At 34.7% G+C, this 23,582-nt stretch overlaps 1 protein-coding gene across 1 annotated transcript; it reads right to left on the minus strand.

The window, feature by feature from the left end:
• Nucleotides 1-15,302: 15,302 nt before the first annotated feature.
• On the minus strand, nt 15,303-19,249 carry LOC127856257 (uncharacterized). Its single transcript, XM_052392361.1, has 4 exons — nt 18,883-19,249; nt 17,135-17,261; nt 16,636-16,810; nt 15,303-16,120 (listed from the first exon to the last, which is right to left on the minus strand). Exons 2-4 carry the CDS (start codon nt 17,258-17,260, stop codon nt 15,516-15,518), a joined length of 906 nt encoding a protein of 301 aa, XP_052248321.1. The 5' UTR covers nt 17,261; nt 18,883-19,249; the 3' UTR covers nt 15,303-15,515.
• Between the last annotated feature and the right edge of the window lie 4,333 nt (nt 19,250-23,582).

A 23,582-nucleotide genomic window follows, 5' to 3' on the forward strand; every position in this document is an offset into this window, starting at 1 on the left:
ATATTAAATAAAATGATATGTTGTATTTAAATACAGGGAACACAACATTGCAGTAATGGTCATGTCCACACAATTAAGTAAAGGAAACATTCTAAGCAAACATTCATGTTTATATTGGAAAGATGAGATAAAATACATGTGTTCGTGATGTTTTTCAATCAATGCGGCCCATGTTTTATTTTTATTAATAACTTGTAAATGCTTTATTTCAAACACTTATACTTACACAACACCATTACTGACAGTGATTTCGCCTTGGTACTCTAAGCATATAGTGTTGGTACTCTTAGCATATAGTGTTGCTGACATCGCAGCAGGACATGGATATGGCGGCTACAGAATTTGGCGTTGTTGCATTATTGTTAAAAACCTATTGTATCGTTGTACTCATTGTGACCTTGTAAAGTCTTTCTAAACTTTTAAGGCAATGGTTTGGTGTTTAGGAAATGTATATTAAATACTGATGCATACACTTATGTTGAACTAATAATAAATAAACTATATGTTGTATTCTCTTTAATAAACGACGTGATTGAAAATAAAACCGTGGTTAACAGCAACGTGATAATCAACATTTAACCTGCTGTTTATTTTTCAAAAATATAAGCTGACCTTACGTTCCAAATTTTAAAAGCTAAGATTTTACATTTATATAAGATTCACGTATGTTTTTATAATGCCCACGCCCATGGCCTTGCTGGCCGTTCTGAGAGAATAATGCGTTATTCGACTGCCAAGACCGTTTGTTAACTTGATTTCTCATCCATTGGTACCACTCTTTTCACAATGTACTCGTTGGACGTCGGGGACATTTGTGTTTAAAGGTATCATGCGTTCGTGTTTTCTCTGAGCGTCAATGTACCCGTACATTAGGATGGAGAATTTCATGAACTTGCAGAGCTTTTACTTTGAGAGGATGCTGATAGAGCTGCTTGTCCACACCCATTTAAGTCTGGTCACTGCTGAGGTCGAAATAACAATTCTTGTTCATGCTGCTCACCTCGGTCTCCGACTTCTCCGTACTGACCTTCATCTCGTATGCTCCAGCTCATTCAGGGAGTCAGTTGTAGATGTCTTGGGTTCACTTCTGGCGCAACCAATGAGGTCTATTTCATCAGTGAATCTCAAGTATGAGATTGGTGTGCCACCGATGTAAATGGACGGACCCCCATTGATGTTCTGCAGAAGTCATCCATCTGTCCATTTAGAGAAAGTTTAGAGAGGTTCCTTTAATCTCTAGGATCAATTGCACAAGCCATTCGTCAATATTTCACTCTCTGAGAACATGTCATTTGCCATCATTCCATCCTCGGTCTAAAGTTAACGTAAAGTACACGAAGTTATGGAAGAGCTCACGTCCATGTAAAAGGTAATTTTAAATTATGACTGCATTTGAAGATATCCTCCACGGTTATCCGCCAAGCTCTAAATTGTGGCTGCTCTTCCGCAAGCATTTTTTGGCTGTACGTTTCAAATAGTTCAGGATGATTAATAACATGACTAAGCTGGAATGGCTGATAAGGCTGATCGTTCGGTAATTCGGGCTCAACTTGATGATAGCTGTTGTTGTTTTTTTTTGGGGGGGGATAACAAAATACGTGCACTTCTTGGCAACTTCTCCTCCTTAAAAATTTTCTTGCAAAGTGTCATTATCGCTGCAGCAGTAGCCTCAATTCGGTGTTCAATAAGCTGTTCGCTCTCGGAGCTTTCCCTCCTCACAGCGAAATCGATGCCTGCTTCGCATCTACCTTTAAAATGGACGGACGATTGTCTTCCACTTCTTCTCAGGAATCTTTCCGAAGAAGATTTACATCTGGTCGAAGCGGGTATTTGAAGAGCAGTATTCAGTCCATCTAGTCAGAACTTTTGGTCGGGATGTTCACACCAGCGTCTGCTATGAGCCTTTTATAAGGCTGACTGGTCTTGAGGATGCTGTAATGGTGCTTGGGGTCATTTCTTTGTCAAGGGTGTTACATTACTTCTCAATCCACTCCTCTTGGACCTCTTTCATGTTCTATCTCATCGACCTTTTCGCTTTCAAGTTATCTGTCCAAGATGGCATGTGTCTACTTGAAATAAATAAATAAGTATAGCGTTGTGTTTTACGTTTTAATGTCGTCCTTTCGCAATTATAACAATATATTAACTGAAACAACAATAACAATATGACGTGCATGTATATGACGTTATCCGGCGCCGTCATACGACGGCGCGTCAACGGCGGCGTCACACGACGTCGCGCTAAATTCCCAACATTATCCGGGCCGCGAAATGTTAATATACACTTACAAAATATGCTTATTTAAATAAAATAACTACATCTCCTGATGTTTTTGAAACTTCAGTTGTCCATAACATCAGAGTTTAACACTTGATTGCACACAATTTAAGTCAGTTGTCGTCACATTGTATTTCTAGCGGGTATAGTTTGACGATAGGTCTGGTGGTGATCTGTTTCCATGAAGGGTATCTGTCTGTGTTTTCGCTTTACCAGTAGAAAGACCGTTTAGATGTATTTTTCGTATTGGAAACATCTTGCTTCGTGTTTCTGTACCTCTCAAAAAGCTTGACCGGCGCTCAGTGGTAGCAGTTTGTCTTGAAAAGCCGTGTGATTGCCCTGCGTTATAAGACGAATAATATGTATCACCATTGCGCTTACCTTTAGACCATGTGTTGGATGGTGAACCGGCCGGTCCAGAGCGGTGCATTATCGACTCAGAAGACTGACTCTGTTTACAACGATCTTTCTCAGGAAGCATTTTGAATCCTCTGGGCACATAAGCACGTGGGGATCGAAACTGGACTCGGCGAAGCGGAAATATTGGCTCAGGCGTCTGGATGCACGCGAAGTCTGACACGTGACCCTCGCTTCCGGCTTCTACTTCGATGTCATTATGAAGTGGCATAAGGGCGTCAGTACTTTGGCTGTCCGACTGCAATTCATGTTCATGTTTTTTTCTCAGAAACATTGTAACTTTCGTACGTTGTTCTAGAGTTTATATGAAAATAATGTTTCTCATTTGTGGGTTTTGTTTCCCTGTGTGTATTGCTATCCGTCAAATGGAATGCGCCTGTTGTGTGATCGCGCATGTTCTCGTTTAATAAGATATCATTCACGCGAATTACGTCTGTAACAATTAAGACATGTGCAGCAATTACGTCCATCACGTAGAAAGTACTATCGATGTGTGCAGGAAGGGATATGGAAAGGAAATGGCCGATGCGAGAGCTGACGGCTGTAGGACCATTGCCTCGTACCACCTGGACTTCCTTGATTTTCCAGTAGAAATCTGCACTGACGAGTAGAGAGATTTCAAATGAATCCTCCATCGTCACCGGTTGTGCTAGTCGTAGCCCTCGTAGGTTCTTCAAACTCTTAATAGCCTGCCGACAGCGGTTCATTATGGGTTTCGATATAACAGGAACGATAAGTACCCGAATGGGAATCATACATCCATCTGTTGCTACGATATTGATGGTTGCTATATCAAGACGCCTGACACTGTGTGCGGGATCTCCAAAAGATGACAATTTGATGACGTCAGTTCCGTCACGTTGCAACCGCAGCTTGTCGGCTAACTTTTGCGTAATGAATGAACTCTGCGCAACTTCGTCCATGAGTATATTGGCCTCAGCGTATCGGCCGCCGGCGCACACCGGTGAGACTGCTGTCTTTAACAGAACATCTGAGTGGGATGCAACTGACGACGAGTGTAATATGACTGCCCCCTCTCCGTTACTCCATGTATTACAATTGTGAGTGCTAGAACGATTCTGGGAAGTTTCAGAGGTTTTATTTGTTACACAATTCGATGATTCCCTTGACGATTCACATATGAACGAATGGTGTTTGCCTTTACATTTGCGACAGCGAAATCTTGATTGACAGTTAACAGCTTGATGCAACTTGCTCAGGCATTTAAAACAAAGTCCTTTCTTCTTTATGATGGAAATGCGCACTGAAATGTCACTTACTGTTTTGCATTCACCCTGATGGGTTCTTTCACAATACACGCACATACGTTGCGCGATTTCCTTTGGACACTTCGACGACTTCCGGTTGTAGGTGATCTTCTTTTGGACCCCAGTGTGAAACGCTGCAGTGGGTAGCAGGTCTGTTTGGTCGTTGTGTGTGTTTCCTGCGTCCATAATGTCGATCTCCCGATAAATGGCGCGTCGAAGATCGCTCAATTTCCAACTTCCGGTCCCGTGAAGTCTGGCTAAAGTCCGCTTCGTGTCTGGCGTAAGTCTCTGCAGAATGACGGGAACGAGGAGAGTGCCGTAATTTTCTTGCGATTCTCCTAGCGATTTCAGACCCCGAATATTTGTTTCCAACTTGTCATAAAATCCACGTAGACTCTGCACAGTGGCGGAAGGGGGTTTGGAAGGTGTTAGAACGTATTCATGTATGCCGCTATGATTTTATGTTTTTGTCCATACCTCTCAGTCAAAAGTGAGATTGCCTGGCCGTAGTTAGCGTTGGTTAGAGTAAACCCTTCAATTGTTCTAGCCGCCTCACTTTCCAGCATTGTCTTCAAATAATTAAACTTTTGGACATCTGTCAAACTTCCGTTTTTATGTATGGCCGATTCGTAGCTGTCCCAAAACGATTACCACGTTAAGATATCGCCGTTAAATGTTATGAGGTTGAGCTTTGGAAGCTGGCTAAAATACATACTCTGCTAAGTTGGTTGCATAACGTTGGTGTCAGAGATGGCCGTGGCGACTTGACGGGGTTGATGAAAGGCCGGAAGCGACGACTGATTAACGTTTTCGGATGATGTCGGTAGGGTAGGTAACTGCAGAGACGCGTGTGGTTCTTCCTCTTAGCTTCGAAAGCTTGTATATGATAACTCGGGTGGCTGCATAACGGACATCGACAGACTACTATCATGGACGGCTGCACTACTTGAAGATGGATGATCACGCAGATTTTGACGGCATCCTCGAAGCTTCGCTCCCATGTCTACAATGCACATCTGCGAGTTCAACAGCTCGTCTGGGGTCGATTCCGCGTCTGATAGTGCGATTATTTTATCATTTAAACCTCATATAATCTGGTTCTCTATTGCAACCATGGTTGGTTCAAACTGCAATTTGTCATTTTCGTCCAATCTTTCGATTAATCGCTCGATTACTCTCTGATTTTCTTATCTCTGCCCCTTTAACATATCTGTATTTGTTGACGGCATCCTTAATTTTTAGTCATGGCACCAAAATGTCTACTTAAAATGAATAAATAAGTATAGCGTAGTTTTTTACGTTTTAATGTCGTCCTTTCTCAATCATAGCAATATATTAACTGAAACAACAATAACAATATGACGTGCATGTATATGACGTAATACAGGAATTAATAATCGCAATGCACTACAATGGTAAATTTCACATAAAAAAACAAAGTGTGTTGAAAGTGTTTGTTTATATGTATGTCAATGCTTGTAGAAACTCACCTATTAACATAATTGAAGAGAATTATATTTTTTACGCAATTTACATTAATTATTAAAAAGATGAATATTTAATAAATGGCATGACATTGCTGACGATATGAGACTTTTTAAATGTATTTATGCTTAACTATTAATCGGTGATTTAGTTTTTAAGACGCGTTACTTAAACCCACATACACACTTTCGCAATTATATGGCGTATTTTGCAGACGGACATACTCATATGACACACATAACAAATAATCCAAAGATACTAAAAATTAATAAATTTACAAAGTAAGCCGTAGTTTTAATTATTTTGTTGATTAAACCTATAAATTATAGAAACAAGAACGTCTCCTTGGCAATGCATGTAAACGATACCACTATTTGCATAAGGGCAGGAACTCATGTATAAGCTTTAAGTCTTGCAATATTTCTTAGCACTTTCCCGATAACACATCATCTTTTGAAACGTTTTACGATTACAACATAATAAATTGCACATTACGTGCATACATTTTGGGAAAACATAACATAGATGACTCGTCAAATGAAGTTAACATAAATTGAAACTTCAGCTGCACTATAAGGAGTCTTATTTTGCATTTCGATCCTTTAATCATACTAATGAACCGATATCTCAACAGTAAGACACAAACAAAAAGCATTAGACAAAACAAACATACACATAAAAAATTTAATAAATGCTTGCCACCGCCTTGGAATGGACAATAAAAAACAACTGGAAGTGTAAATTGGTTTTAACACGCCCAAATTTTATACTTGGCCGAAAAGTATTCATTACACATTACTTAAAATGTCCAATCATATCTTCTCAATTCAAATTATATAGAAATGATAGAGACTGACTTTCAATTTCATCACTATATTATAACTCGATAGAGGTTATTAGCACATGAACGCTACGTTTCTGAGGCAAAATGAAAAGAAGCCGAAATGAGTATCAACTGTATCTTTTTATTGAAACACTTAATTGCCTTTTTTTCTGATGATAGCACAATACATTCACTGGAATGCATGTTCGATTAAAAACAATATAAGAAAATCACCTTTTGCACACATTTTCCTTAAGAAAAATAAATGACATATCCCATACAAATACATTATACGATTAAAAAACAAACGATTACTCACCACTTTTTGGAAACATGTGCCGCATACAAAATAATAATAGATAATTATATTATGACTGACAAGCTGTTTGATATGATTAGGTAACGTGAGTGTATAAAATTGATTGTGCTGTTCAGAACGCGAATCGAATCATTGCTCAAAACGGATACAAATTCTTCTGTTGTAGTAAACCAATTTTTTCGCAAAATAAAACAATCTGTTTTCGCATGATTCTGTAGTCAACATCCGATGTTATTTATAGTTTATTTCCATACTGAGATGGAAAAGATGGGAATGCCTTTGTGTTAAGAAGGGAATGTAAAGTGTTGTTACACAGCACCTATATATAACAATTTACTCAACTAAACACAAGGAAAGTTGGCAAATGAAATTAGTAGATATATACTTCATAATGAGAATACGTTTTAATCACATTCAGTGGAATATAACAGTTTTGTTTTAATGAAATAACACTCAGTTCATATGCTTGCAGGACTATAATGTGTTTCAAACTTATGTATCATACACAAACAAACAAATAAGTGTTATGAAAGCGAAGCATGTAGCTATTAGGGTTATCAGGCAAATTATTAATGTGGAACACAATACAACATTATAAGAATCCTTAAAGCTCTTTTTATAATTGATGATGGTCTTGGAGGATTTTTAATTTCATAACAGAAACAAATAAAACGATTTATGAGCATAGTCATCGCAACGAATCGTTTAAATTATGTTGTCTTTTGGCGTGGCGTGTGTTAAAATGTGGAATATCACGCAACCATCAACACAATTAATTATATGTTTATTTTCAAATTTCGATTGTACTTTGTAAGCTTCGAAATTATTACGGATGCGTATTTGTGTTTTTTATATGTTATGTCTATTTTGTCGTCGATTATTAAATTAAAACACAAAATTCGTAGTACGAACACAAAGGTCAAAACGGCAAAGGAATCAATAGCAGATAGCCCTTTACACGATTTTTAAATTAATGCATTCGATTTAAAGATGCACATGGTAGTTTCAAAATGTGTATCAACTCAGGATTGGAAATATATCTCTACTGTTCATGGTAATTAAATGTTCAGTTTGGTTCTTATGCGTGAGTATCTTTATATGTAGTATTTTTCTTAAGTTTACTCACTTCAAGCAATGTAGGTCATACTCATGTTACTTAGCACAGGTGGATTCAACTCTAAAGTATCCAAACGAATATGTTTGGAAATGCAACACGATGCAAAGAAGAGAACAATAACGCATTAGCTCTTTAATCTTAAATACACTGGAAACTAGTTTTCCAGATTCCAGTCGGTGCGATTCTTCTACCTTTCCTTCCAAGGGCACGCGCATTCTCAACGACATTTACAGTCTCAATCAGCGTTCCGGTCGTGCAACTATTTAGATAATGATGCATTTGACGGTGTTCGCTACATACAACATATGTTAAGGAGAAATACATTGTAACGTTTTCTTAATAACTCTTGTGTTTACAAATTAGAATTTTACTCTCGAAGTTGAAACGTTTTAAGTGGTAGATTGATCTACACACTTTCCCAGCGACATAACGATGGTAGAACAATTGCTCTGACTGGGGAAGTATATTTTAAACATGTCCGCATTTTCCATCTTGTTACAGCTAATCACACCATTTATAAAGGAATTAATAAATGCACGGGCAGCATAGCAAAGTCACTTTCGCAAATGGTGAGTTTCATGCTGCATGCGTATTGAATTACTATTACTTGTGGGGTCACACGGCTGCTTTACTTGGTCCAAGATTTGATTTTTGAGTTATTGTCCCGGAAGTTATATGAGTGTTTGTGTGTTTGTTTTGAAGTTGATAAGAACCTTTACGCTGCATTATGCGCGAACCCAGGGTGTCCCAGAACTCTTGTATAATTATTAGACTCCCGAATCAATTTGCAATGTTGGTGTGGTATGTGTTGGGTTTGAGGGTGTTCTCGGAGCTAATCCCACCGGTCTTGTTTGGTAACCACCACCCAAACTCACATTCTTCCGGGAACGGGGATATATCCCGGTCCGCCTAGGTGAGGAATAGGTCAGCGGGTCCGTCATTTATAGGTTAGTTAAATATGTTTAGCAAAAACCAAATAGAGTTCATAACAAGATTGAGAGTTGTGAATAAACGAGTGTCAAATCCAGATGTGTGTTAACATATTTATCATGTTTAACGATTTGCATTAGTTTATTGCTACAATATTTGTCAGTATATCTATTATCAAATATTTGAACACATTTCAACTTCGAAAAATATTAAACAAATTATATTTCAGGGATGTAAGTTTAAAAGAAAATGTGTATCTTGTTTGGTGAGTATTTCTCTAAGTCTTGAATGTGGTAAAATATATGTTATTGCTTTTTTTAATAATCATTTGTATGAATCTAGATTTGCATCGTATAAAAATGCTTTATTTATTTAAGACATTTACATCTTTTTCAAATGCTAATTGGATAACATTCATGTTCACTGCTTGACATTTGTCATCTTAAAATATGACCGTTTAATTGCGGCCACATTAGATAGCCATTTAAGGCCGAATACAGCTGACCGTAAATACTATTGTTTTGAGGGTAGGAATTACGAACTGCTACACTATCCCCAGCATTCAACATAATTACACTCGTCTGACTGCCTTGGTCATATCGTCCTTTGCCCGCATGGCCACAGCGACCAATATATTTTTACATTAATTTACACATAGGGAAGAAAAGCACACATCCATTTCTCTCTTGAAACATGTTTATCATATGCAATTAATAAAAACGCCATGTTACCAGCAGTTGGCCGATGTACCATTCCGACCTCGTTAATTTCTCTCTCTGCTGCACCACGATTGGGTGACATTGCATGGTCGTATTCAAACAGGAAGATTTTCATGTCAGAAAGTGTATGATCCTTTTTAAGCGATGCATCTAGGCTTACATTCTTGTCATATTTATTTTTGGAGGAGTCTTGTCAGTTTCAAACACGCCTTTTATTTTGGTCAAATTCTTTACAATATTATGTGTATCTTTTCTTCTGCTGCATATTGCATTTTCCCTTGTAAGTGAGACGAATCTTCTGTCAGACAATGTATTGTAATTTTCTATGTCTGTGATGTTTTCCTGTAATAACTTATTTTCCGTTTTAAGCGCTGCAATTTGTTTGTCTGTAAATGCGTGTTTTTCCTCGAGCACAGAAAGTCTGGCGACCAAATATTCAAATTGATCCACTGTCACCGCTTCAACGTGAATAATCATGAATAATATCCCAATCACCAAAACCGAACGTATAGTTTTCATTTCAGTCAAAGCATATGCATCAGGAACACGAACGTGTAGACCTTATACTACTGGCTGGTTGATATCTCATCTTTTTATGCTGGTTCGATTTGAACAAGATCATGTAATTGTTCCCGAGTTGTTCACTTTGTTTATTATCGACATTTGAATATCTTTGGTAGAAACGTACTCTTGGACCCATCCTTTTTATATTTCTGTGGCGACATAACTTAGATCTTTATCGCCATTGATTGTAATGGGTTCATCGCGACTGCTTTGCGGGCCGTTTCAACACACATCGTACGACAAATTTAGAATACGATACATATTTTCAAGAAACATTGTTGCAAAACACTAAGGCATAGTATTACTTATTTCCAGTAAATTTATTCATTTCATCTTACCGTCGGAATATGTTTTGAGTGGATATATATCAACATCTTGTATATTTTACTTATCAAATTTTAGTCATAAATTAAGGTTGTCGTTCGATCTATGATGAAACGACCCCTTTCCCCGTAAGCGCTACTACTAAATAACTTACATATTGTCATACAAATTGATTTCATACAGTGATTCCTACGCCTCGTGTACCATTTTTCCTCTTGTCGCAGACACGACTCGGGCAAGCAATGAGAAAATCTTCCGCACGACCAGCACCCCAAGTGAAAAATTACCCTTCCCCGTCCACGTTACATTTTTTCATATTCTCGTATTAAAACAAAAATGTTATTAAATGTTGAACAAAAAGACATTTGGAACCGTTTGATAAGTTTTACATCGCCGGATTTCGAATCTGTATCTTTTCGGAACAAATATGAACGTGCTTCCACTGATACAATCTTGCCTAGGAACTTAACTGTGTACTACTCTTATTAAGTATGTTTACTAATCACGTATGTTTTCAAATAACCGATAAAAAGCATGTATTGTATCTATATCGCTTGCAGAATATCTCTAATTGTCTCAGTATTGGGCGTTTCGTCTTCTTTTTATACCTATGTATACTTTCCTATTGGAATTTAATCATTTACAGTCATTGCTAATCATGTCCGTTACAAACACCTATCCACGGGATTCACAACGAGAATTCCGTAATGCAATTTATAGTTCTACAATTGAAGATGGTTTTTCTGTTACTACTGCAACATTTGGCCGTGCGGGTAGTTGTGTATCCCTGACACAGTTATAATTTGTGGTATATAAAACATTATAGTAAACTTGTTGTAATTAAGTAAGTTTAGCTCTTGAAAACAAAACCTTACAATTGTACAACATTTAAAGGCATACTATTCTTCTTTCATCATATAAAAGTAACAGTTTGCCATTCACTCCTCTCAACTCCTAGTCGGTGAGATCATATTTATTTTTTTCGATCGTGACATTTTTGTATTTGTACAAACGATTCCTTTATAATATCAAGTGAAATATTTTCTAAAAATGTGCATTTTCCATTTCAATGGAAGCCACTCTTCTGGCGTACAATATTTTGAAGATGTCTAAGACAACAGTTCTTTTCTTTGACAACTTCATTTCAGTTATACATTCAGTGATTCGTTTGTCGGAAATGTTTTGTTTATGCATTCAAATCCTTGCAATAATTGATTAAAAAAGCCCTTTGCTGAATATACAATAAATGCAAATCCACATAAATAGCCAACTGCACGAACTGATGGTAAGGTCTTCACCTTGGTGATGTGAACGTGCCATTGTTTTCACTGCTCACAAAATTCAACACATTTATCGTATCTCTTTATGCTTGCATGGTTCATATTAGCAACTAGTATTGATTACTGATCTTTCACTAATTTCTGTTATTTTTGAATAGGTTCCATCTCTAAGTTGGAAGAATGCAAGAAACGGTCCTTAGCGCCACCTCGGAAGTACCATCGGTGCTTTTATTAATGCATTTAATAAGAGAGAGGGCGCAATATGATATTCATTTTGGAACTGAACATGTGCCAAGTTTTAGCCAATATATGATCATGCAATTATCTTTTCAATTCGCTTAGTCCTAATTGTTAAAAACAAACACTTTCTGATATCGGTACGTTCGCTTGGTTTATAAGCGTTCTTTGACTCATTGTAATCAGTCCCATCTCTTTAAAAGTTTGATTACAATAGAACGAGAATCTACTGTATAAATGTAAACGTAACATTTGTAAACACTTCATGTATTAGTCCGGTATATACAGGTCTAGATAAAACACTGTATTTTCATCATTCAAAGCAAGTCTGCTTCGAAAATGCTTTGAAAATAAGTTATGCATTTATTGCAAGATAGCGATATATATGTAACCCGAATATTAAAATGAAACGTGGGTTTACGTATAAGCATTACATACCATGTATTAACATGTGAAATCAATTTCAATAATTTAATGATGTTTCGCCATTTTGTGGTCATACCTTTCCACTCGTCTTTTCCGTGGCAAGATGGACATTATAAGAATAATTAGAATAATTTGACTTAATTTCATTGTCGATGGTGTGCTTTGCAGTCACCATTCAAACAGGGTGCCGACATGTGTATTCATGTGTGGTTGCTTGTTGCTGGATTTTAATAATATGACACATTTGTCCTTAAAAAAGACCACAAATGATAATGCATTTCTCTTTTGCTGCTACAACTGAAATTTCACCTATGCATATTTCAATTAATGTCTTAAATCAAAACTAGTGTTACTGAATGATCAATAAATAATACAAATAATGCCTGACTTTAAAACTTGAATAGCGCAATTGCTGATACATCGTTACGTGTTGACCTGCATATAAATAAAGGTACAACAACACTACTCATATGCGTGCTTTTAGCGCAACCTGATTGGACTTGACGCTGTCCGTTATTGAGAGCAACACATAGGTTAATGTCTCCGAAGTAGGACCGTTCGACTACACATTCATCTATAATAAATTTCGTAGTCTAGAAGTCTGCTTGTGTCCTTTTTTCAAACACATCGGCTGATAAGTTTAAGACATCAACTAAGATACGATCGTTGTTGTAAAAACGGCGCAAGAACTCTGCTTTTATACTTAACATGTTGATAGTGTTGTCTCTGTCAAATTCTTTCTTGTTTAGTACCTTTGTGACGAAATGATAACATAACAGGCGTTTGAAAGCGTTATCTGGCAGGTTAGCCGCATAAAACCGGGCCACTGTTGACTGTTGAATTTTGTGTCTCAGCAAGTCGCAGAACCAACCACAGAATTATTTTGCCGTAAATCAGAACATCCTTTAAAACTGTCTTGTCGAAAGAAGCACAAAAGCACAGGTTTTTAACGAATAGAGATTTGTGCTTTGTAACCATTCTTAATTGTGTTTATAACTGACAAGGTTCTATATAACCTGTTCAAAGTAAAATGAATTGTCGTAATGTGAATGCAGAGGGGAATTTATTAAGCAGACAGTTGAATTCACTCGTGAACCTCGTTAAGGTACACTGAACTTAAAAAAATGTAAAAAATAACTTCGAATGTACAGTTAATCTAGTTTTGAGCTCGACTTACAGTCGTTATTTATGCCATGAAGATCAGTTTGCAATAAAACCGAAAATAAATCAAGTTATATATTAATGCCAGATAATGCGTTCTCAGTTAACATATTTATCTGTTTAGCAGTTATTCATTTGATAAGAAAGATTTATTGAAATACATTAATATCATTTGCATTTTGCAAAATAATGTTTGCATTAAATTGCAAGCTGAATCTTAAGGTACATAATAACAAATCGAAGCACAATTATTACATACTTTAATGGAAATGTGCTGTCACGTTAATAAACATAATTTATCATTTAAACTCAAATGTATTATAGATGAAAGTAATTAAGGTTTGCATTTAACATACGTCCATTGATAACGTCGATATCAAAGGCCTACTGATGTTTATCCCCCACTTCGATGTTATATAATTTTACTATTGTCCGACGGTCTGTCATATGGTGTTTCTGTTCGTCCGCAGATAATGTCGTTTCCGAACGTGAGTATTATTTTAGCATTTGATCATCTGCATGTGTTTGCTGGTTTTCTAAAATCAATTAGGACTGAATTGTGGTAAATAAGATTCAGGTGAATGACAAATTGGCTTGTAATATAAATCTAGTTTTGACGCGATATTTGTATGGCTTTGACTGTCGATCATGATCAATTGTATGTTTCATGCTCGGATGAAACATGGACGCTTTTCGATCAGCAAGATTGCTCACAAGTCTTGAGACAATGTAGTACAATCTAATTGTAGACAATTATAGTTAATTTTGAGATCAAAAGCAATGTGACATGGAAATGAAATATTAAAACAACTTATACTTATTAGGCAAGTATGATTTTATATTTGCTACACGCTGATATTGTTTACGCTCTGATTATTTACATGTTTTTGTACTTAAAAATATATGCACATACATGAGCAAACAAGACCAAAGTAAAAGCTAGTTTCAAGTTAATCGAGAAGTCAAACAATTGAATATTGAGAATCGTAGTATAATACGAATCTTGGTATGTTCAATTGGTATATTTATATACAGCTTTTTACATTAACAATAACTAAACGAGTATGTGTGAGATGTACAAGTATTATACAAAGGATAACGGAACACATCTCGTTAAAATAATTATGATGAATATGCCGAATTGAGCCTGTTCTGTAGTGTTTTTACAAGCCGGCCTCTTTGTGTGCAGGCAATTCTCATGATGGCATTAAAGGACATTAAACAATCGAAAACGCGGGAAGGTATAATTTTTTTCCTAAATTAATGGCTTGATTTTCTGAAGAATAGTTACACAAATAAGTATTTGATATTATCAATGCTGCAATAACATAGTCACGCAAGTTTCTTATACTTGTGAGTTTGTTATTTTTTACCAAAATTCAGTTATACTTGCGCAATAGTATACAGAAATCAACATGATTGCTAACCTTAAGGAATAAAGATTCCTTAATAATAACTGATCAACCAACGAAACAATTAATGTTGTAAATGTGATAATTAAAATAACGTCATATTTCAATACGCGAATAACCTGCATTCACAAGATTATAGATATACGTTAAACTGACGTCAAAGCAAGCTATTTTGTTCAATCCATCATATACAGAAACTGATATCTCACTTACCAAATACAGTAAATGTATCATGTCTTGAGTACTTTATAACAAAAGTTTGGTATAGATTTTCGAAACGTTTATCATAAAATCATTTTTCACATATCACTATGTTTTATCGATTGTTTTCGTGATTCTCATGTGTAATACGACTCTTGTACAGAATTTAACAACCAATATTGTATGCTTTCCCTTTTAAGTTCACAAGTCGCGTTTAATTTGGAATTTCTTCAGGAACGTGTCAATGGGGAATAAAATCGTTAGTCTTAGAATGTATGATGCGAAAAGGACGTTAGAAATACAAACTTGTTATTGGAGACAATTAAAACCAATAGGTAAAATTGAGTTTTCATATTGTTTCGGACAATATATTAATTTATTAAATAGAGAACAAACATAAGGCTCATGTCTAGATTCTGTTTTTCAGAATTTTCGAGAGATATGCTTTACAAAATTCAAATAGTAACTGAAATAACTGCATTTCGAAAACAAGAGAATTTCTCTTTCAAAAATTCAAACACATAGTGTATTGGCTATATTTGGTTAACGTTAAGTTAACGAACTGCTGTTATCCGAGACTGTATAAATAAAATAGGTCTACGTTTGTGTAGAGATCGTGGCTTGCTTCTTTGCTTTCTCGTGTGTCTTTGTCTCCTTCTAAGTTTGTGATTTAATATCAACATGGCGCGTTTCCCACATCCATCACATTGTACATACAAACACAGCGTATGTTCTTTCTCGTCGAATGATTGTTTAATCAGATTAATAGGTAGACTAAGTTTCACGTTTATAGATTTTCTGAGCGTCGATTTAAATTTAGTGAGAATAACATCGGGTTGACCACTTTCTGTCACATTTGACACAATTAATGTAATTGGCAATTCATTCGCTCCACGATTTTTCTCTCGCCATACGGTCTTTAAATTTCCCTTTTCTTTTTTAGTAAGATGTTTGGCCAACGGTAGACCGTCAATCGATTGTCCAAGCGATTGAGTAAACGAATTTAAGTTGATATCTGAACTCAATTCGTGTGTGCTCTTTTTAAGAGATTTCTTATTCTTTATTCTTAGCAATAAATTTACACTTTCTATAACTGTCTTTTTATCTGCTGTCAGAGATCCAAGATGGAACTGTATTATCTTGTCGTCTGCGAACTCATCTGAATGGCAAAATGAATGATTATTTCATGGATGGCTTATGTATGCATATTTATAACATGGATTGCTTATATATGAATTATAATTGCATTGATTGCTTATTAATGCATGATAATTTCACGGATTGCTAATATATGAATGAGTATTGCATGGCTTGCTTATGATGTTTAAAATGATTTAAACGATATAAGTAGCATACCTTAACGCGCGGACGAGCAACATTAAAGAAAATAGAAGAAGAAAAACAATACCAACACACCGACGTTTGAAAGAAAAAGTTACCAATTAAACCGTATACTTAATTGTCATTCATTAATTCGGAATTGTTTCATATTTTAAATTGTAATCGAAGTAAATATTAAATGAGGATGTAGCACTTAGCTTCTGTTTTACATTGATTAATCTGCGTATAAACTGCGTTTATCGAATACATGTAAAGACTTTGATGCAAAATAGATAATTCATTTCTTTTATGTTGGTATACATTACTTTTTACGGATTATAAAAGCGTTTTAACCTGATGGCTCAGAATGAATGCTAACAAGGTGGAGCAGTTTGTATGTCTTCGCATTGTCGTTATTGTCTATAGCTCTCTGTTCCGGTTTCGGCGGAGGCGTGGGGGACCGTGGAGGCTCAGAGACGCCCAGACGCTGTAATATTTGCGCTTTTATTTTTGCTAGTTCTCTGATTCTCTGCAAAGACAAACAAACATTCAGCATTCTTTTTATGTTCTTTTTTTTCGTTAATCCAAAATGCCTCGTTTAAATTTGAACCATGCATGCCGTTAAATCCAGCAGAGGGTGTTATTAACTTAAACATGATGTTTGCTATTGGGTCCCACATGCTTCATACCATCATTAACATTTGAATAAATGTTAAATGTTCCGAATATCATAAATATCATCTTTGGCTGTGTGAACTTTAAGAAAAATATAATACTTATTTTGGGTATTTGTATTTAACCATTCAAAACAGTTTGGTATTTATCATAGAAGGAAAACCATTAGGTATCTTACCGCCAATTGAGTTTGCACTTGCAGATCTATACTTCTTAATCCTGGATTCTGTGCGGATAAAGGTTTGTACAAAGTCATCATCAGGATAGTGAGGAGCAAGTTTGCCATCGATGCCGTTGACTCCATACTTGAAATGAAAAACAAAACAAAATTGACATTCATCCGAAAATAAAGATTGCTTTTAATGGTTTCTTTATCACATTTTATATCATTATGTTTTGAAACTGAGTTTAACTGTGTAATTATAACTTTTAAATCTATAATAAACAATTTTAGCGACTTTGTTCATCTGCAAGACGTGGATACACCATACAACGCATCCAACGGACGTTTAAGCCTTGGAATCAGTTTAAAAATTATTTTTGCGTTTAAGGGTTAAATTATGATAAACATATTCGTAAGGATGATATAAATAAAAAATCTTCTTTAGTGATTGATTTGTTTTAAAATTGTCTGAGTGTAACATATATCGTCTTCATTTAAATGATTATTAATTGATTTTCTCTGTTCACATCATTTAACGCAGTAAGTTTTGCTTAGAACCTATTAGTTTGAGTGAAACATATGTTTCTGTTAATTTGATACTTGAACTGTTCATAAGTTTCATTTGATGTTGAAATGAAACTGACTCAAATACCGGAATAAATATTTTAAGTTTTAAATACATACGTACACGCCTGTTAAAACATTTATTCGGCGAAATAAGTAAACATGAATGCACTTGTTTAACTTTAATTAATTCCATAACTACTCGGGAATATCAGCATCCTGATAAATATGTATGTTCGCTTTCGTTCCATGAGGAGCGTCTTATCGTACTGATATATCGTTTTACTTTAATGTATTTAAAATAATATCGACTACATATTAATTAATATCACTCTCCACTATGATTTATAATTAGCATTAACTATAATACGAATAAAAAACATGTGTACGAATTCAAAATAATTGTACTCAAAGAAGTCAAACATTTTAACAAAGTTAGATTTATCACTCGATTTCTTATAATCAATCGCATTTGAAGAGATGAAAACTGAAGAGAGAATAAATCAATAAAGAAATGTTTCTTAAGAAGTTATTTTATATACGAGTAGCAGATATTTTTATAATATAAATTAGTGTAAAGACTCAATTTAATATAATGTATTTTGAATATATTATTACTCTCATCTTATTTTCAAAATTATTGATAAATAAATGTGTGACTACCACGTCTTTGTGACGTTTATCAGACTTGTTAAAGCAACACTAACACGTTAAATATGCATCATATCGACTATTTCCACACTTGGTATGTTCATGTTACCCATTTAACCCACGTTTGCTGAAAAATCTATGCTTCTTATTTTCTGCACTGCTAACGAAATGTTGTTTGTTGCGAAAATTTGTAATGCATTAATGTGTCCTCTATGTATTATTACTGAATGTAATACTAAATAAAAATCGTCAGCATTGACGTTGTTAAGTTCAATTTACATTCAACTCCACAACTTATTGCCGTTAAACATTTTAATTACAACAAACATGTTATGGTTATAAGCTTACCCACTGGTTTAGTTTTTAGACTAACTGCCCGATATGCTTGGTATTTAATATATGTTTGGGTTTTATAACATTTGGGAAAAATTGTTTAAGTAAAAAAAACTATTAATTAAGATAGGCATTAAAATGATGGCGTGTTATTAAGTGTTAATATGAATGAGCAGCGTTATAGTGTTCCAAGTCACCAAAAAGAGTGTACTTACTTTTGTTATTATAATCCAATATTTGTCCTAAGTAGGGACACGCCAGCTGTTAAATTTGTGTTTCATTTTATTCGCTCGCTTTTATGTTGTTATTCAACAGAATAAAAATTGTCCGTATCAATGAATAACATTTGAGCACTTACAAATATTTGTTTTTAATCAAAGCTTTTGAATAGCGTTCAAGTATAACTGGAACAAGTAATCATTAGCGCTGATCGATTAGTAGGATTATTTTGACCCAAAACTTGATTCCCAACTCTTTAAACTTATTAAACAACATAGCGTTTAACTATTAAAACACATTTTCTCAACGCAAATTCGCACCGTTTGATGCTGTTTCATGTTCGCTCTACGACAAAAAAAGAAAGAAACCGCAATTTCTGTCGCACGCCGTGATTTATATACCCGACCAGGTTACATTCCAGAGAATTCCTCTCGCACGATTCGCTTTGCAGCAATCGCATTGAGGCAGAAGTCAGCGTGATCTTGACGGTGCATGTAAGAAGATTGTAGTATTATATAATGCGCTCTGGAGAAATGCTCTCGATCATTGCTGATTTAAAGAAAAAACGTGTTATTAACGTTGTTATTTTTTCATGAATAGAAGAGTGGGAGGACGCTTCCTTGCCGGTGATGCAATTTTATAGGGGATTTCCCACGGGAAACCCATGTTATCCTTATAATCGACAGCCCTGTGATACAAACAGATTGGATAGAATAGATATTAAATACGGAAACAAAATGTTGTTCTTTTATAGTGTTTGGACATGTTCAAGTACATAAACCATCGACCCACAAATACGTAACGGTTGCTCTGTGTGTATTGTCGCCATCAACTTGACCACTTAGTTGAAACTCCCACAACGTCGCGTTCTCTTTATAGGAAAATTTGTTAAAGATTATGTCGTAAAAACTAAAATATACCACAGTCAGGTACTTGTTAATATAATGTCTCATAAATCGCCTCATAAGCTAAATATAAGTATGGAATGCAAAGGGCAACGAATAAGGTACGCTTTTTTGCTAATGTGTTGCTTATATAATCATACAACGCTAACCATTACATAAAACAAACAGTTTTCTTATCCCCAACCCCCGCTCGTAAATAAAACATGAACATCAAAGCACGTTTCGAGTCATAACATGGAAGGCGCGTGTATCCATAAGTGTTCGCAAGGTATATGCACTTATCATTACAGGTCTGGATATTGTCGTATTTGCATTTATAATCAAGACACTTCACCGCAGCAATAAACATGAGTGCTATGAGTAAAAATAGTTGAACAGCAATTACAAAATTTCCATGAAACTATTTCACAGTGGATACGACCTCGGCATTAAACACAAAGTCAATTAATTTTAAAAGTATTTTTAAGTTATCTTCCCAATTATATAATATTATTATAAAAATAAAAATACACAGACTGATGCAGCTCCAATAAATATAATACTGCGATTAAATTACGCATACACTCTTTGACGACTTCAAGAATTTGAAGGGAAGATGAGACCACGTCAGAAATTTAAGTTGATTAACTAAAGTTACTAAAATGGCGATTTGGCAAAGGGATATTATATGCGTAATGTTGAAAGCGCTTCGCCTGAAGTGACTTAATGCAGCAAATGTAATACATTAATATACCCAAACTTTTATTTTTTTATTATGGCGAAAATTCTTAAAATAGCGAATATAGCGTATTGCAAACAAATAGCGTCAACATAAGTTTTGTTAAAATTGTGTTGAAGAATGGATTGTCCGTACCAAAATTGACATCTGCCACACGATATACGACGTTAAATTCGTTCATCGGTAATTTAAGATCTCCAAAAGTAGCAGGCTTACAATCAAATTAGTACTTATAACGTTTCAAGTAAGAAATTTTGTAATGAGATATATGAATATATTTCTAAATGAATTATGATTAGTAAGCATTATCACGAAAATGTTATTTTAGTGGAAAACAATGATACAATCTTAAAATAGATGCGGTTGATAAATGATTCTAAAGAATATAGATAACTCATCGGTCGTCCTAACGCAGAATAAGCATAGTTACTTGAGTAATTTATTTGAGATAATCTCATTCCTGCTTGATTACAACAACTATAGATAAATTAACACATAAATATTACTATATATAAACACAGATGCGTTTTATCTCTTGAATACCAAGTTTTACCTTTAACAAAATGAAAGGCTATAAATTAATTATTTTCGCGTAAAACACCGGAGCAAAATGGGTCCAAAAAGAGTCTTGTGTTATTCTTTAAGGATAACACGCTCGGACGCACTGATGATAATAATGCGTGGGGTCGTAGCACTAAAACATACGCTTGTATATATAAGCTTAGAAACGCGATTTCTTTTCTAAATAATCATACACTACACATTAACAAATGTTCACACTGTGTACCGGAGGGGGGGGGGGGGGTCATTTTAAATATAATCATATGGTATATTTTAATGCACAGATTTAAATTTTGCAGAATGAATATATGACCATATATGGCAAAGCTTCTTTATATACATTTAAACAAGTATCTTACTTGTTAGAAAGAAGCTTCTTAAGTACTAGTAGTACTTAAATAAAAAGGGTATTTAGAATATTGATATCTGGCTTGTTACAATTTATCATTAACATATCACATTTATGAGAACGCGTGGTTTTAACACGCGTTAACAACCACATTTAGCAAAAATGGATTTAAAAAAAGATGACATATATTTTAAACCAAAATAAAACTCGTTGAACTGTATTGTTCGGTCCCGATAAATTATTTGATTTTAATTATTACGTACACGTACTAGATTTCGCAAGTACAAAAACGTTATTAAGAATAAATTATTGTGTTGCTTCTCAGCTAATAGGTAAGAGTTGGATGTTAGTTAAGAATGCATTAGTCGTCTCAACAAGTTGAATAAGTAATGCATTTGTTCTACAAAACATAATATATTGAGATGCATGAGTTTGTAATTAAGTCGCATCAACGTTACTATCGTTTAAAAAATTCATTAATGGCTGGGTGTTCATTATGTGCAAAGACGATCGTAGACGATGCCTTGATTAATACAATGAGTGAAAGATTATAGTTAATGTGTGGTTATAGAGGCATAATTAGTTCATATGAAACGCAATCTCGCCTGAAAATTTATTATTCCAACGCTGTATAAATAAAAATAACCAGTGTGTATTTACAATATATATTGAAGGGTAAATAATGTTATGAATTGTATCATAATTTTACCTTAAGATGAACGTATGCTAATAAAACATGTTCTTTTCTATACGGAATATATATTCTATAATTTTCCTGTTGATTTATCGCATCAATATAGATTTTATCTCTTACTATATATGCAAACTAAACAGCTATACGAAATTTCCAAAAGATTTCCGAGCAGAAACAAAATGCAAATAACCCGTTAAGTGTTGAATATCTTTAGAATGCGAAAGACACACATTTGTACAATCAATTATGAGAAACATATAGCTGTGCACAAATAAATATTTCTTGAGATTGATATCCCATGAATCAGTGTGTATATAATAACGTTTGTTCGGCGCCTCACTTCAGTCTGGTTTTCCATATGGGACACGATTGAAGGGTTAATAGGGCCAAAATGATAAATTTTATATTTAGTGCACATTGCACAGAACAAATAACAATGCATCTTTCTTACCAAACGTGTTTCTAAGCAGCATGTGCTTGCTCAACATGTATCCCCTAAATTCCTAGTTGCCCTATTATTTCCTATTGTAAAGTTAACTTGGTTTCTTAACAGAAAAACTGATTAAATTCGAATTTCAATGTTGTCAGTTTTAAACGTATGCCTTTCAATGAATGCTTAATATGCATTTTCTTCACAATGAATATAGCGAACATAATTATGATCACAAGTGGGTGTGCAATATATCTGTATATATATAAAAGACGTATTACTGAACATCCTTGAGAAGTACAATGTGACTGAACCAATTTTGCAGATGGTCTACAGAATTTCCATCTGCTCATCTTTCCACACGTCATAATATTTACTCTGAATGTTTTATCCAGGAATGCAGAATTTCGAGTATTGTGCGACTGTTGTGACATATATGTTTCAGTTTATATTAAATATATTTAATAAAGTTTATAACATGTATCTAGGGATTTTCTACTTCATACAATGTACTTTAAAGAAAGACGTATCTTTTGTAATGAAATGACAGTTTTAGTGTAGTGCAGTGTGTACTCGTGCAGTGCATTGTCTGCGTATTTGAGTACAGTGAATTAACGTGTCTAAATGCATTTTATTAACTATGTACATGGGCGCATACAGTTAATTACCAATCTAAAATGATTTGCAAAAGACTTTTCATGTTAACATGACAAACTTAGAAACATACTAAGATAATCACGATGTAAAGGATCCTTGTTATTCGGCTAATTAAAATCTGTCTTAAGAAGGGATGTTAAAAGACATTCTAAAAATGGGTGTAAAATAATGGAAAGTGTTTGAACAGATCTTAACACAATTTGATTAACAATTGACCTTTAGGATGGAGCTAAAACAATTTCACTTGTAACACAATTGTCATATATGCACTAAAACATGTATCTATGAATTTAAAACTACAATATGTCTAACATCAAATTTGTTTTTTTTCAAGTACTTAAAACAATTGTCATATATGCACAATCAGATGAGGTTACAAAAT

The sequence above is a fragment of the Dreissena polymorpha genome, chromosome 13, assembly GCF_020536995.1.
Source record: "Dreissena polymorpha isolate Duluth1 chromosome 13, UMN_Dpol_1.0, whole genome shotgun sequence".
NCBI classification, from domain to species: Eukaryota; Metazoa; Mollusca; class Bivalvia; order Myida; family Dreissenidae; genus Dreissena; species Dreissena polymorpha.

Excerpts from the sequence above, each read along its gene's own strand:
- LOC127856257 (XM_052392361.1), bottom strand. The coding sequence starts at position 17,260 with ATGGAGTCAACGGCATCGATGGCAAACTTGCTCCTCACTATCCTGATG. Across the intron at positions 16,811-17,134 it reads AAGTGCAAACTCAATTGGCG|AGAATCAGAGAACTAGCAAA; the intron begins GTAAGATACCTA and ends TTGTCTTTGCAG. Across the intron at positions 16,121-16,635 it reads CATTCATTCTGAGCCATCAG|ATGAGTTCGCAGACGACAAG; the intron begins GTTAAAACGCTT and ends TTTGCCATTCAG.